Raw genomic sequence first — 16,035 nt, 5'->3', positions numbered from 1 at the left:
TGTTTTTCCGGCGGACGAACCTTTCGGTCATTATTTTTCTACAATTATTTGAGAAAGTTTCCCACATCGAGCTTTCTGTGGAAATATAAGTTTGGTTTGGCTGCATAAAGGCGTGTGTGAATCTTGGCATCAATGAGATAATGGTCCGAGACGATGTTCAATGCTTAAATCGGTCTTACATCTAAAACACTGGCACTAGCGTACTTTCCAACTATGATAACATAATGGACTGTGAACTACCATGCTTCGGTCCCCGGCAAAGATGATCTGTCTCTGATCAGAGCATGTATTTTTTGCTGAATTTTCCGACTGCAGATCAATACTCCCCACCTTAACTAACCCAGCGTTAAAGTCGGCAGGCACAAATTTTATGCCAAGAGAGGAATAGCGCTTATAAGCTCATTCAAACGGTCTTTGATCACATTATTTTTCTTCCCTCTTGGTCCATGGGCACAAATCAGCGAGATGTAGAAGAATTTAAAGAATCTTCGATGCGGGTTATGGTAAGTTGCTGGTCGTTTGTAGGGCACGAAAGTAATATACTTGATGGGAAAGTCTCTTTGCACATCAAATCCGACACTGAATTTGTGTCTTCTTTATATGGCAACTGCAGTAAACGTAGAAAAGTTCGACGGTCTTCTTGCCTTGCCCTGTGCATCGTATTGCCAATATTTGCTCTTATAAAGGCAACCTAATAAATATTGTTCTTTATGGAGGTTTCCAAGTGCAATACACAACGCAACCCTGATGGATTTTAAATTCAAAAACACATAATAGCTTGCCGCTTGCTCAAATGCAGACGCCCGCTTCTTGCACTCATAAACCGCATACTTGGTAGTGCCCCACTAAAGCTCTCTCTCTCTTTCTGCCATGATCTAACGCTCCATAAGAGTTGGTTACCGCATTGGTTGCTCACCGAGTTGGTTGCTCACATTATGAAGGATGCACGCACGTCGATGCTGGCGTAATTCTAACTTTATATCCAATATCACCACTATACCATATTCACCCCCTTTCTATCAATTAGCATTCTTTTCTCGTACTTAGGTTATTTTCAAACGATTAACCTCTCATTGCATTCTCTTCAGATCTTCTTCTTCTTAAATTGAAATAGCAAAATTTTCTTGCAATTATTCTCGTCACAACTAAAAAATTAACCCAAAAAATATGCAAATGTGGTGGTTCGGCGGGAAAAGAAACAATAATAATGGTGAAAGGCCTCAATCGCAACTAGCTGGGACTGTCACTGTTGGCCATCGAGCCACACAACGAAGAAGGAAAACAAATTAATACAAAAAACAATAAAAATTCGCGAAACTGTGAGAAAGTCGTTGCCAACTAAATTACAAATTAACTAAAATGACAAAAAAAAAAACAAATCAAAAAACTGCCAATGCCAGTGGGCAAAAGAATAAAGGAAAAGAAAAACTCAACAAATAAATAAGTAAATTACAAATTCATTCGCAGATTTACAAATTCGCAAATTGTTCAAAAATTTTTTAATGACAAAAAAAACAAAACTGACGTAAATCGCCAAATGCGGTGACTCTCACTCAGCACTGCACTGAGAGCCAATGCAATATGAGTGAGGGAAAATCCAAAGACTTAAGCTACGAACTTGTAATCGTGCATTTCCATAGAAGCCAACAAACCAATTGCCTAGTTGCCTATTCTTATGTCCCACCATGCGATGTTTTGTGAAAATGTCAGCTAATCTTATCCAACTGGCTGTCAAGGTATTAGAAAAAAAAAACAGGACTTCGCTGTACACACATCACAAACATACACACACCTGCATATACCTATTTCATCTAAGCAACTACTCGCATACTTTGGGTCGCTTGCGTTAATTTCCTACACCTGAATTATTACGCTAGCAAAGCGAAACACTTTAAATGGAGCAAATATTGGCCAGAAAATGTTGCACACAAACTGCAAAGCAACAACAACAAAAAATGTTATAGTCCACAGTTTAGTGGCTATGGCACAGCTGTTTGTCCAATGCTGCGCCATTCGTTGTTTGTTTGTTTACTTGTTTGATTGTTTGTATGTAGTTAAGCATGAACCTAAAACTTGCCACAACTTGCGTCAATGGAAACATTGACCCTGGTCGGCGTTGGTGCAGATAATTCATTGTCAGGCGCGTGCAATAACAACAATAAAAAAATTAGATACCCGCAGCAAAAACAACTAAGCAGTCCATGTGTAAGTATTGAGTAATTTAAAATAAATAAAAAATTAATAAAATTCTCAATGCGCCAGGTACTTATGCAGCTTTATCAAGCTACGAACCAGCGCATAATATTGTAATAACAACAACAATAATAAATACCAGCAAAAAATGTTAGATAAACAATTAAATGTGAAATTGAGTAAACAAATAAATAAATAAAATCTGTTAGCTGATATGTTATGTTAGCGGTGGCAAGACTTGCATGCAAACATACAGTAGAGTATACAAGTCTGCATACAAAAGAAAATACATATATTAATTGGGAGGTATGACTCCCCATACGAAGAACAAATTTATTACATTTTAAGACTTCAGTTTCACTTGAGATGAACCGATTTGATAGTACTTCCAAAAGTCGCATTAACTTGATTTCACTCAAAAAATCTTTACACATTCTCATGAAAACCTTTTTGGCTTAAACTCTTCCGTGATTTTTCGGAAAAACTGTTTTTAAAACTTAATTTTATGTATATCAAAAAGATTAAATACAAAAGATGTCGCATAAAGCTCTTCAAAATTAATCGTAACCAAACGAGCTGGTTCCCGCGGCTTCGTTTCCATATGAAATGAAATATTTGATGCATTCAACATTTATAAAACTCTAACAATATTAAAATTTTAAAGGGGGAAGGCAAACAATTTCTATTTTTAGTTGGCACTTTTCTCATTCTAATGTACATACTTTTTATTACTATTCTTTTTTACATTCTAATAATTTTTCAATTACATAATAAATGGCAACACTATTCAAAATATACTTTTTAATTAAATGTTCTCAATCCCAATACTTAATTCAACTGAAATGCCATTTACCATTTGCGCTTTAAGATGTAGGTAGCAACGCCCACAACAAATCATTTTAGCTAAAGCTTTCTCCGTTCTTTTGAAATGCCCATATCCTAACATCTAATTAAATTTTTGTTGATAGTTAACATTTTTCTTTAAAATTAGATGGCAACACTATTTAGAATTATTATTTGACTAAATCTATCTTTACTTTTGCACTTATTTATGTGCAAACATTTTTTGGCAATATTTTTTTGTAATCAATTTCTTCATTTCTAAAAAACTTAGGTGGCAACACCAGTTAAAATATTTTTTTTAATAAGCATTGTTTAAATCCCTATCATTTGAATCTTTATTTTAATATTCAGCTGAGACTTGTAATAAAATGCTAATTTATAATAAAAATCAGGTGGCAACGTTATCAAACCAAAAAATTTTGAAAATGATTTTTTCTACAAATAAATATTTTTCTTTTTATTTATGCTGTACTACTTATGACTATTTTTTGATGAATTACTTTTTTTAATACTTTGCAATAAAATTCAGATGGCAACGTTATCAAACAATTAGTTATTGAAACAGATTTTTCTTACAAATAAATATTTTTCTTATTACTTTTCCTTTACTACTTATGGTAGGGAGGTTGAATTAGTTTTAAAGGTGACACACAGATGGCGCTATTTATCACTTTATCGCGTTGGCAGTACTGAATATATATTCATGACAAAGCCTCATCCCTAGGCTTTGTTTATCATTATCTGTCATTTCGCTGAAGTATAAACAACGCAGTGTTTTCGTGCTCCGAGTATGTCAACTTTCGTGCCGTCGAAACGCAATTTGCGGGAAGCTTTGCTTTTCTGCTTCAATTTGAAAAAAAAATACAGCCCAAGCCCGTGAATTGTTGCAGGAGGCCTACCCAGACCATACTCCGTCGATTTCAACATGTGAGTACTGGTTTCGACGATTCAAAAGTGGTGATTTTCACACCGAAGACAAGGAGCGTCTTGGCCAGCCCAAAAAGTTCAAGGACGCGGAATTTGGGGAATTGGTAAACGAGGACTCGTGCCAAACCCAAGAAGAGCTTGCTGAATCATTGGGCGTTGATAAATCAACCGTTTGCAAGCGTCTAAAAGCGATGGGAATGATCCAAAAGCAAGGACATTGGGTCCCGTACGAGTTGAAGCTGCGCGACGTCGAACGGCGATTTTTTACGTGCGAATTGCTGATCGAGCGACAAAATCGGAAGGGTTTTTTGCATCGGGTGGTGACTGGCGACGAAAAATGGATCCACTACGATAACCCAAAACGCAAAAAATCATGGGGTTTGCCCGGCCACGCATCAACGTCGACGGCCAAGCAGAATATTCACGGCAAGAAAATCATGCTCTGCATTTGGTGGCATCAGGTCGGCGTCGTATATTTTGAGCTGCTCCAACCGGGCGAAACAATCACGGGGGATCGTTACCGACTGCAATTGATGCGTTTAAGCCGGGCATTGAAAGAAAAACGGCCGGAAACGGTAAAAAGGCACGATAAGGTTATTTTGCAACATGACAACTCTCGGCCGCATGTTGCTCAACCTGTCAAAAAATATCTTGGAACGCTTGGCTGGGAAGTGTTACCCCACCCGCCGTATAGTCCAGACATAGCTCCCTCCGATTATCATTTGTTCCGGCATATGAGTCTCGATTTGGCGGACCAGCGGTTCTCCTCGTACGAGGCTACCAAAATATGGGTTGAGTCATGGATAGCCAAGCAGCGGCCAGAATTTTGGAGAAACGGCATCCGGAAATTGCCCGAAAGATGGGCGAAAGTTGTAGCTAGCGATGGCCAATACTTCGAATAAAATATTTTGTACCGTTTTTTCACAATAAAGCCCCAAATCTTCGAAAAAAACCTTTAAAACTAATTCAATTTTTTTATTAAATAATTTTTTTAATACTTTGCAATAAAAGTCAGATAGCAACCTTATCAAATAAATTGTCATTGGAAGATAGGATTTTCCTTGCAAATATTTTACTTGTATCCTATGCTGTAAGTCTTATGTATATTTTTAAATAAATGCCTTTTTTCAAGCAATCAGGTGGCAACACTCATCTGAAGAGATGAATAAAATTGAATAATGATTTAATTATTTTCTTTTTTGTACACAAATGACCTCATTCTGCATAAATAAAATATATATCTTGCATAAATAGCATTACGATCGATTGATTCCGTGAGAGAGAACCGAATTTAGAAATTTGAAATATTTCATTTGAGTTATTCACATCAGGTGATTGACTTCCAGGTGGAATCCCACTATTAACACGCAAAGCATTTTCTATCCAAACAGCTATCGATTATGCGATAAAACACAAGAAAAATATTTATCTTCGAGAATATAACAAATATTCTAAATGTAAAACAAAACGGGTCATAAATAAACATTTTCGAAATATCTCGACTGGAATGTCCCCTTTCAGATTAAATACACAAAAACTCACACACCTTCCCAGACGTACTCAAACCAACTCACAAAATTTTTGCAATGAAATGTCTAGTTTAGGAGTCTGTAAATTACAAACAAGCAACCAAAATAAACTTTCTAATTTAGATATAAGATTTCAAGTAAATTCATTGCGTTTCGCTCAAAAAATTTAAATTTGGTGGGTGAAACGAAGTGAATGAGACACTGTAACAAAACAATGGTGGTAAAGAGGAGCATACTACTTTTGAAGTTTGACTACCAAATTCATATACTAATTCTTGGAAAAAATTGTATTGAGACATCTGCGTCTCTTCTCACAAGCATATTCTCAAATAATATTTTCCTCAATGGACATTCGCTTAGCGCTAGTGCTAGCCTAGCTCGATTTTCGTCGAATCTACCCGTCAGATAGCAATGCAAGTCTGCCTCTTTGCTAATAGAACTACATCGAACTTCCATCAGCTTTGCAGTTCACATAATAAGAGGCACTGCCTAATAGCCTGATAGATATACACAAAAGATGATTGTCTTTCCGTCCAAAGTTCGCAGCTATAGAGACAAGAAGAAGCCGGATAATATTGTTGTTCAGCTCTGGCCAGAGTATGGCAACCTTGCTTCCAAAAAGGGTTTTTCAAATGCTTCGTAGGTCGAGATGCAGCAAGTATTCACAACTTTCATGGGGTGTTTTTCAGAAATGACGAAAAAAAAGTATAGCTGATCATACAAGTTCAAAAAGACCAGTTTCAAAAAAATGTTAAAAAACTCTATACCACAATTTTCAACCTTGAATAAATGTCCAAATTATGAAATAATTTTAAAATTGTTCAGTTTACTTCTTATTCTAGTGAAGACTACATCTAAACTAATTTTTAGAAGAATGGAAGTCAATGATCAAAATATAATATTTGGATCACTTGACACGGGATTGCTCTAAATGTTCTGAAAAAGGTTATAGCAAAAATATTTCAAATGGAAAGGTGTGCCAGCACCAAAAACAATTAGGATTGCAAACCTCAAAAAAAAAATAAAGGCTTTCATATCAACCGAAATGTTCTTTCATCTAGCGTCTTTTAACTCAAAGGACCAGCATAGCGGAATAACAACAATCAGTAGAACTCAGTAGTAGGAGCCTCACATTTGGTACGAAATATAAATAACGTCGCTTCAGCGCTAGTTTTCAATGTGTTCAAAGTACCGTATTTTAAATTTTTGCAGCTCCAATCTCAATAACTCGAAATATAAATACAAAAATTTAAGGAGATAAAATTTATAATAAATACCATTAACTACATACATTTCCGTTAGATGTTAAGCTCTTGCGAAATGGAAAATTTTTTAATTGTATGTAGACTTGAGTTCTTCACTGTATTCGCAAAGCAATTGTTGCATGCATAAATATAATTTACGGTGCATTTGAATTATTTATTGAAATCGTCGCTTACTCCGTGTCGGTTGTTGCTGTTGTTTGACTTTATTTTAATTTTACTTTTATTAATATTTTTTTTGTTTTTTTCATTTCTTTACCCATCGATGCTTGTGTCAACATAGCGTAGCGTACATAACCGCCTGTCACTTTTGCCAGTTTCCATTTGGAATCAATGTCACCGGGTCAATGTCACAATGTTGTCGTCGCCGCCATTGTCGGCCGTTGCAGTCTCAATGGCTCCATAGCAATCACATGTCAAGTGTTCAGCAAATAAACCGATACTGTTTTTTATTCATTTACACTAAATTCTTTCAGATAATTATCTATATATCCGTAGGTTTTCCTTCGATTTGCTTAAATTTGGTACACAAAATTAAAAAAGCATTAAGCTTTAAAAAAAAATGGAAAACAACATAAATCGGTTTTTGAAAAAAAATTAGTGAAATGTGTTGGAAGTCTTACCAATTCCATGTTTCTCCATTTACCCCTGAAAGGACCGATAATCCATCGGAAAAAATCCTTATAAAAAATCTCGTTGGGTTTCGCATGGCTCGGACAAGTCCTTTCAATTTCCACAGAACGTCATTCTTCAAACCCATATGAGCTTTTTAGAGAAGCTAAAGTAAGATATGGCATCATTTAGTTTAGCAAAGCGGCTTTTAAATCACTGAAAATATGGTAGCTTTTTACGCAGACAATAACCAGCGTACACCGCTTTTCAACATATTTTTTTTTGTACGAAAGTTTAGAGCAAAAAATAGTTACCAGAAATTCCTCCTCTTTTAAAATGCATGGATTTGCAGATTTGCAGATATGTCTATCTTATGACGTCCGTAGGCAGGGCCAGTTCGTTTGGAAAGATTAACACCCAAAAGGTTCCAAAGTTAAGAGCTGAGCTCCCACGTGCTTCTTGTTTCCTTATCTTTAGTTATAGTATCATACAGAAAAATTGAATTTTATTTGGACCGTTTGAAAATTTACTATTTTCGTGATAGAACGAATTATTGAAATTTGGAGAAAATCGCTTGGAGCATAAAATTCAGGTTATAAAAATATAATAAGCAAGAACGGAGATGATGTAAAATGAAGGGCAATAAAAGGCTACGAATTTAGAGAGTGTTAAAAAAAGGTAGCAAGAAACTACAGAATTGTATTTTAGGGTTAGAAAAATATGATCGTGATTATTCAATTGTACCAATTACAGATAGCGGCCTCGGTAGTCTAGCGTAAGTCCACTAGCCTGCCATCCCAGAGGTTCGAATCTCATGTAAAGCACGGTCCTCGCACTTTTCCAAATTTACCTACTTTCCCTATTTCTAAACAAAAAAAATCCTCCAATTCCATTCCTCAACCCTAAAAATTTATCTTTTCCATCCTTACTCCCGCAAAATAGTCTGCGCATTATTTGCATTGCGGCTGCTAAAACAAGCAAAAAAAAAACAAAGAAAACACACAGTTACACACTGCATCAGCAAGAGGAAGCGGGCGACCGCGGTAATACCGCAGACACACGAAATTTAGTGAAGTCCTCAACCATCTTTGCGATCCTCCTGCCAGAAAAATGTGAGACACAGATGGCGCTCTAAACAACGTGACGTATAAAAAATTTATCAATCAACATTAAGCAGCCAATTTATGCAATATAGTGAATGAGTTTTACCCTAGTACCTGTGTGAATTTTGACCAGGTTGATTAACCATAGACTAAATTTTCGCCCTCAGGCAATCAATGGAAAAGTATTACGAATGCAATAGCACCTGTACACACTTCTTGTAGATGTTAAAAAAGCTTTGATGGTATGTGTAAACAACAAACCCTGGGCATGCAGAGTTATTATATAAGGGTATGTGAATAGGTGGTTAGTATCATGCGGTATATCTTCACATGCCGGAAATATACTTGTATTAGTCTGTCGGGGTCTATTCTGGATAAGTAAGAGTCTATTGAGTCGCAGAGAATTAGATGTACAGGACACCACACACGTATGAGGGAGGTGTGAGTACAGAAAAGATTGGATGAAGCAAAGCCAATACGAGTACGAGAACGATCCTCGTACCGAGGTGGAAAACGAAACAGTAGAGGACCTATCAAAAATGGGGACTAGCAGCAGGGAGAAGAGAATAAGAGACAGACAACATGGGTTCAAGTCGTCTTGCATTCCAAGCCTTACCAAGTGCGGTAGACTCACCAAACGATGATGGTCCATGGGAAATAAGGAACTTCACTTGCCGCCAAGAGTGACCGAACGGTCTGCTTCTGCTTCGACTAGTCGCTTCCACGCGTTTGATGGTCTACCGCATCTGCGACTTCCTTTTACGTCCCAGTCTAGAGCTGCTTGTTCCAAGTCTTGCATCCGTATCAGACATCTGACTGCGCATTGGACTTCTTCTGACTACTCTTAATTTCGTGCGCCAAGATATAGGTGATGACCTCCCCACCTTGTCTGACAAACCAAACACTGCACGGCCTTATTGATGGCTCTCCCGGGATAAAAAAGTTATTCTACTCCTTCGATGTTAATACCACATATTTGCAAAGGCGGAGGCTCCTGAGGCATTGTTTGAAGATATCTTTCTTTCGGCGATGCTAATTTTTAGATCTGCCTGGGCTGCGAATACGCTTACCGCCTCCAATTTGGGCTGTATATGTGAGTGTTTCCGCGAGAACAGACAAATATCACCCACATATTCAAGGTCTTCAACTCTAGCACCAAGGCTCTAGGAAATGCATCTCTCATCAGCGGAAGCCTGTCGCATTATTAAGTCCAGGAATAGCAGGAGTATACTTTTTGTCCTACTCCTGTGTGAACCTGGATACCACTGCTCAGGAGGTTTTCATGTCTTACTAGACAGCTGGCGCTTGTGTACTGTTATTTTAACAGATTGATGATTTTATCAGCTACAGCTTTGCAAACAAGAACTATCCAGATAGCTTCGTGGTTAATAGTGTCAAACGCTTTTTCGAAGTCGTTCCTTGCTGAACTTATAAAATTGCTGTACCTCACTCACAATCGAGATGAATCTTTCTATGAACAGGGTAACTAGATTGTCTGTGTATGCAATAACTTTTATGCTTTTTAAAGTGGTGCAAACTAGAAGTCCAACATGAGGGTCCATTGCTTAGGGGATAAAACCCCATCAACACCCTCCATTCAAAGTAAGCTTCGTAAATCAAAATTCACAAAATTAGTAAAGTTTCATAATCTTGCTAAAATGCTATAATAGAGGTATATAACCACTTTTTGTCTTAAAATTGTTGCTTTAGAAAATTTCATTTCACAAAGAGGTTTGCTGCGAACACCCACCACCACCAACGCAGTGGCTACCAACGCAGTGGCCTGTCGCTAAGACACAGCAGCAAGCAACGCGATTTTAATCAACACATCGACGACAAGTTCGCAACAACAGCAAAGACCACAACAACAAAAAGGAGCATAGCAACACTAAAAACAACAACAACAACAGCAAGAGAGAAATAACTAACGATAACAGCGAACAGATTCTTCTTAGTTGCTTAACAATGTTGCTGTCAACGTTTTAGTATAACTTTTTTATTTTTGTAGTGTACTTTTTATTAGTTGTTGTTGTTATTATTGTTATTGTAACTCTTCTGCTGCTCGTCTTATTATCGCCTGCCACCGTCGCACACACGCTGTGAGACTCTATGGGAAATTCGCCTACAGCTCCACACGATGGTGAACGGTGTTCGGCGTTCGGCGTCAGGCATCAGGCGTCGAGGCGACTCCCGACCGACTGACGGCTTTGCTCCAGTTTTTCAGCTTATTTAGCGCGAGTGCTGCTTAGTTAACCATTTTCGGCTTTGGCCATGCAGCAGTAGCGCTTCTTACCATGTTTGTGTGTATGTGTGTGTGTGACTCTAGTCATCAACAGCAGCAGCCACCGCAGACTTGGCGGCGTATCAGTACGGTCGCATCAACACTCTGAATCAACAACGTAACGCAAAATTTAATTAAGAACAACATTTTGGATCATGAGCTAAGGCGGCGGGCGGTATGTGTGTGAGTGAGTGTGTTTGCGTGGTGAACGCTGAGATAAAGTTGAAGCTCCTGCATACATACATACATAGTGCGGCTATTAAGCAGCAAAGCTGTAACTTGCCGTACTCGAATTTCGCTTTCGCACTGAGTCGGTAGGTAATGATTTTCTTTTCTTTTTCCCTATTTTTCTGAGTTTTCAGGATTACGAGTAACTGGGTTTGTGGCGTATTGCTGGCTTACATGCATAGCTGGCCGCCTTGTTTGTCACATTATTGTCGGTTTCTTTTTTTTGCTTTTGTTGTTTTTGGCTGAATTTTGTCGTTGCGATATTTTGTTGATGACAAGAGGAACGCGCTTTTCATATCTGATTGAAATGAATGGTGGAGTGGTGGAAACTCAACAGCGCATACTGACTGCCTGTTGTAAAGCCATACTATATGTGTGTATGTGTGTGTGTGTTGGTGTGTATTTGTTCTCACTACAAGTCAACAAGCCAGTCGCCAAACAGCACTCGCTGCCACAGTTTCAATGTTAATTGCTCCAATTTTTGATTTTTCAAATTCTCAACTGCCTGTTTCTTCATCAGCGTTGTCGCATCGGACCACCAAGGCTCTAAGCGCCTGTATATCGGTGTACGTATTTATAAACATCTGTCTGGTGGCTTTACGTTTTTTGCAGTCCTCTTTTGTTGTTGTTAAAGTGCGCGGGTGTTTCTTGCTTGTTTCATAGATTTTCTGCGAAGATTTGAGATTTTACTTGTCAATTTCGATTTTATTTTCAAGCCTTTGTTTGGTATCTTTATTGCTGTCATTTCGGTAATGTTTATTTCGTTTCGTTTTGTTTTTTAGGGAACTTTTTTACGCTCGGTTCACCCACTTGCACTTGCGGCCGTAAGCAAACTTCGAATTCAGTTCTTTTATTGTTTTCATCTCCAATTTATTTTTATTCCTCATTTTTATATTTCTTTCACTCTTATTTAACTTTTTTCAATTATTTCCTTCAAGCCTACAATACAATTGCTGCAATTAGATTATCACTGGAATCGCAAACAACTTTTGCCACAACGCCACCAATGAAGCTGTTACAGCATGCCAGGTATTTTTGTTGTATTTTTGTTGTATTATTGCTTTGTTGAGTGTGCGACTCATAGTTTGTGGATTGACAACTTGCCCAACCTGTGCGTGGGATTTCAATGACAAGTTGCCGCTCGAGGGAGTGAAAAAATGTAGGAATTTTAATTTGTTGATAATCTGTTATAAAAGGAAGGTATGTATTTTAAACTTGGAACTAATTTAATTTTTTTTTTTAATTTTTTGTTTTTACATTGACGACACACTGCTAAAACTGACGGCTAATACCCACAAGACCTTTTTGGCTCTAATTTTTATTTTATAAATATTCAGGTTAGGTTGAAAAATGGTTAGGGAAAGTGGCTCTCTCCTACACCCAAAAATAGTTACATAGTACGCGGCATGATTTTTCTCAAAACTCCATAAAATAGGACAAATACTAAAATTTTTTCCGGTTGCAATGCTTAGGTTATATATATATATATATAGGGTCCACCATACAATTTTACGGAATTAAAAATGCTATAAAAAAGAAACTACTCAATATTTTTCCAAACTGTTTTTTTTATTTTGAAGTACAATCCTTCCGGTTAATGATGGAACACAACTTCATACATATGGCTACCTCGGCTAGCCATGCACCATCCCATACGATCGGTCCAATTTTTCAACACATTTTCGATTGTATGCGGCTGTATTTCAGCTATGACATCGCGTATGTTGGTCTTCAGTGCATCAATTGTTGCTGGTTTGTTGGCATAACACTGGTCTTTGACGGCACCTGAAAGATAATAATCCAACGGCGTCAAATCGCAGCTCCGAAGCGGCCAAACGATATCAGCACATACGCTTCATTCGGTGCTTTTCTTCTTCCCATTGCCGTACGTAATTTTCGTACACATTCTGCAACATTACCATGATTTTCAAAGTAATGTCGCAATATTTCCCAGCATTCTTTGAGAGTATACACAACCATTTTGGTTCAGCGGAAGAATAAAACTAATTTTCTGTCAAATCAGATGACAACTAAGTGTTACCATTCTTCAAATAATACCTAGTTCACATCCGTAACGATAGATGGCGGGCCCTGTATATATATATAATTGGCGCGTACACCCTGTTTTGGGTGTTTGGCAGAGCTCCCCCACCTATTTCGTTGTATGCGTCTTGATGTTGTTCCACAAATGGAGGGACCTACAGTTTCAAGCCGACTCCGAACGGCAGATATTTGTTTTATGAGGAGCTTTTTCATGGCAAAAATACACTCGGAGGCTTGCCATTGTCTGCTGAGGGGCGACCGGCGAAAAAGCTTTCTTAATTTTGGTGTTTCACCGAGATTCGAGCTTACGTTCTCTCTGTGAGTTCCGAATGGTAGTCACGTACCAACCCATTCGGCTACGGCGGCCGCTTAGGTTAGGTTAGGATAAATAGCTGCTCAAACGGGGCCCCGCTTCAACAAACAATCATTCATTGTGATGCTATACAGAAGAAAAACAGAGGAACAGGGGAAAGCAAGAAGAAAAACCGAAAAGGAGCGAAAAACGAAGATGATGACCAAACGATGACTTTTTTCATTGCGTTAATCACTTCAAGCTGTTGATGAAATTCACAAGGTCCGTAATGTGTAAACATCCTATATCCGCAGGTGTCGCAAAAAACTGAGACCACAGATATCCGAATCTTAGCCGGACGAGAGCAGGACAGCTGAGGAGAAGGTGCTGAGATGATTCCACCTCGTCCTCCAAACAGCTTCTGCAGAAAGGACTTGAGGCAATCCCAAATCTCAACGCACGAACACCTAACGGTCAATGCCCGATAAGTTCGCAGTGCTAAATCCAGTCAAAATAATAATAATAATTGTTCTTACTCTAAATGCAACCCTGAGTTGTTCGTTTATATGTCCCAGGTGTAGTACAAAAACAAGTTTACATGTATTTAGACGTAGCACTTTGTTTATATTTACTTAAGTCTATTGATTGCGCAAAATTAATCATCCAATTTTGTTTTTGGAATACTTCTTTGACTAAATAAAAAATGATTTTAAGTGATGCGAATCTTCATTTTGACCTTTACGCAATCCGTTGCTTATCTTCGAGTATTTGTATACTGTCTACTTGTTAAGTGTCAAATATATTAATATATATAAATATTATACATTTTCTGAGAGGATGATTAATTGTGCCACTTCATAAAAAAATGTTTAAGTTTGAAAAAGTTTTGAGAAAAATTATAAAATATATTAAATTTAAATTGTTGCTTGTGAGCAATCCCGGCACGCATCGGGCCGACAATTTTTTCTTCGCCAACTTAATTGCTGTTCCGGTTGACACATCTATGGTCTCTGTTACTTCGCACACTTCCGATCGTCGATCAGCGAGGATCATGTCGTGGACTTTTTGAATGATTTCCTCGCTAACCACGACTTCCAGGAGTCCTGGTTGCTAATCATCAAAAATGGATATTCGCCCACGTTCAAATTCGTTGAACTGTGGTCATAGATGTCGAAGCGTCTCCATAGTTAGCATCCAACTTCGTTTTTATCTCCTCGCATTTTTTCCCCATCCAAAAACAAAATGCGAATTACCGAACGGTTCTGCTCTTTTTCCATCTAAGCAAAAATCACGAAACACGTCATACTCGAATAGCTGCCACATCCAAACTAACCTATCAATCAGTCTGAAATTTGTTTTGCCGTCGATTGATAGATGGCATCACACGATGCTAATACCAACTTTCCTGAGGAACGCCCTCTTTCATTAAACACGGGTACTTATTGAACCACCTTCGTAATAGATTTGGGGTTGATCGGTTAAAAAAGGTTTGAAAAATGTGGTTTCGAGAAAAACTTAAAAACTGAAAAAGGGCCCTGCATCCTTCTACAGCGCAGACTTTATACAATTCTAAATTTTTTAATTACTTATATTAGATATTTTGACCGCTTAAGATATTTCTAAAAGCCTACATTAAAATTAGGCAAAAAAAAGTAAGAAAGTATATTTTGAAATATTCAATGTGACTTACCCTTTAAAGGTCACTTAATGTTCTACCCGCTGTTTGTCAATGGTTAAAGCAGCTACTAGCTTGCAGGAAAATAAGAGCGGAATGGAATGATACAAGTGTTACCAAAAATTCTTGCAGAGGTACTCCGCCACAAAAGCGGCGATAGTACTCCCCCTTGAAAAGTCAAGCAGCAATAAAAGCAATAACCTCGTCTTGCATTAAGTCCAGAAATTTCCAAAGTGTTGTCAACCCACCTTTCGAACAAGAACAAGTGCAACTAAAAGTGCTGTCAACCTACCTTTCGAACAAGAGAACGACATACAAAAGCAATATAATTTACAAAGAAATTGACGACTGCATGAAAAAGCAAGCGGGTGCTAGGTGGACTAATCTGACCACATACAAAACTGCAAAAGTAATGTGTAGAACTAACGACAAAAAACTGACTCACTTCGCACTTACGCAATCGCCAAAAGGCTGCAGAACTATCATAGGTATGCTAACAGGTCAAAATCTATTGGCTGTACATCCATACAAGATAGGGATTGCTAGCAACAATAAATGCAGAAGTGCAGAGAGGATATAGAGGAAACTTTAGAGCATCTTCTGTGTTTTTTTCCGGCACTATCAAAAACGCGTTTGAAATACCTGCGGCCCCATAGTTTGAGGGTCTGAGGGATATCTCAAAATAGGTCCTCCGACACTGCTAAGGTTTGCTAAAAGCGTTGAGAGCCTACGTGATATCTACTTTAAATCTTATTAATAAAGGTCAGTCTCCATCTCGTATCGCTAGGGAAAAAAGAGTATGCGTGGCTTAATACCAGCGGGTTTAACCTCACCTACCTCACCTGTAAAGGAAACTTTATCTGAAAGAAAATATTTGTTCGCATTTACTTTTTCACCCTTTCCTTTTCATCCACGAACTTTTTAACTCTATCTGTAGGTCAGTAATTCACTAATGCACTTGTATATTTCTTTATTTCTAGTTATCTCTCAATTATTAAGACGAAAAAAAAAAGTATGTGGCTGTTTCATGGATCTGCCATTGCTGTA

At 37.8% G+C, this 16,035-nt stretch overlaps 1 protein-coding gene across 1 annotated transcript in view; it reads left to right on the top strand.

Annotated features, from left to right (window-relative positions):
* Positions 1–446: 446 nt before the first annotated feature.
* The window catches only part of LOC129248889 (uncharacterized), a 44,119-nt gene continuing 28,530 nt past the window's right edge, over positions 447–16,035 (top strand). The window contains exon 1 of the mRNA XM_054888526.1: positions 447–503. Coding sequence (XP_054744501.1) covers positions 447–503 — 57 coding nt within the window. The remainder of the gene's footprint in view (positions 504–16,035) is intronic.

Source organism: Anastrepha obliqua, chromosome 1, assembly GCF_027943255.1.
Source record: "Anastrepha obliqua isolate idAnaObli1 chromosome 1, idAnaObli1_1.0, whole genome shotgun sequence".
NCBI classification, from domain to species: domain Eukaryota; kingdom Metazoa; phylum Arthropoda; class Insecta; order Diptera; family Tephritidae; genus Anastrepha; species Anastrepha obliqua.
This window is presented reverse-complemented; position numbering and strand designations above follow the sequence as displayed.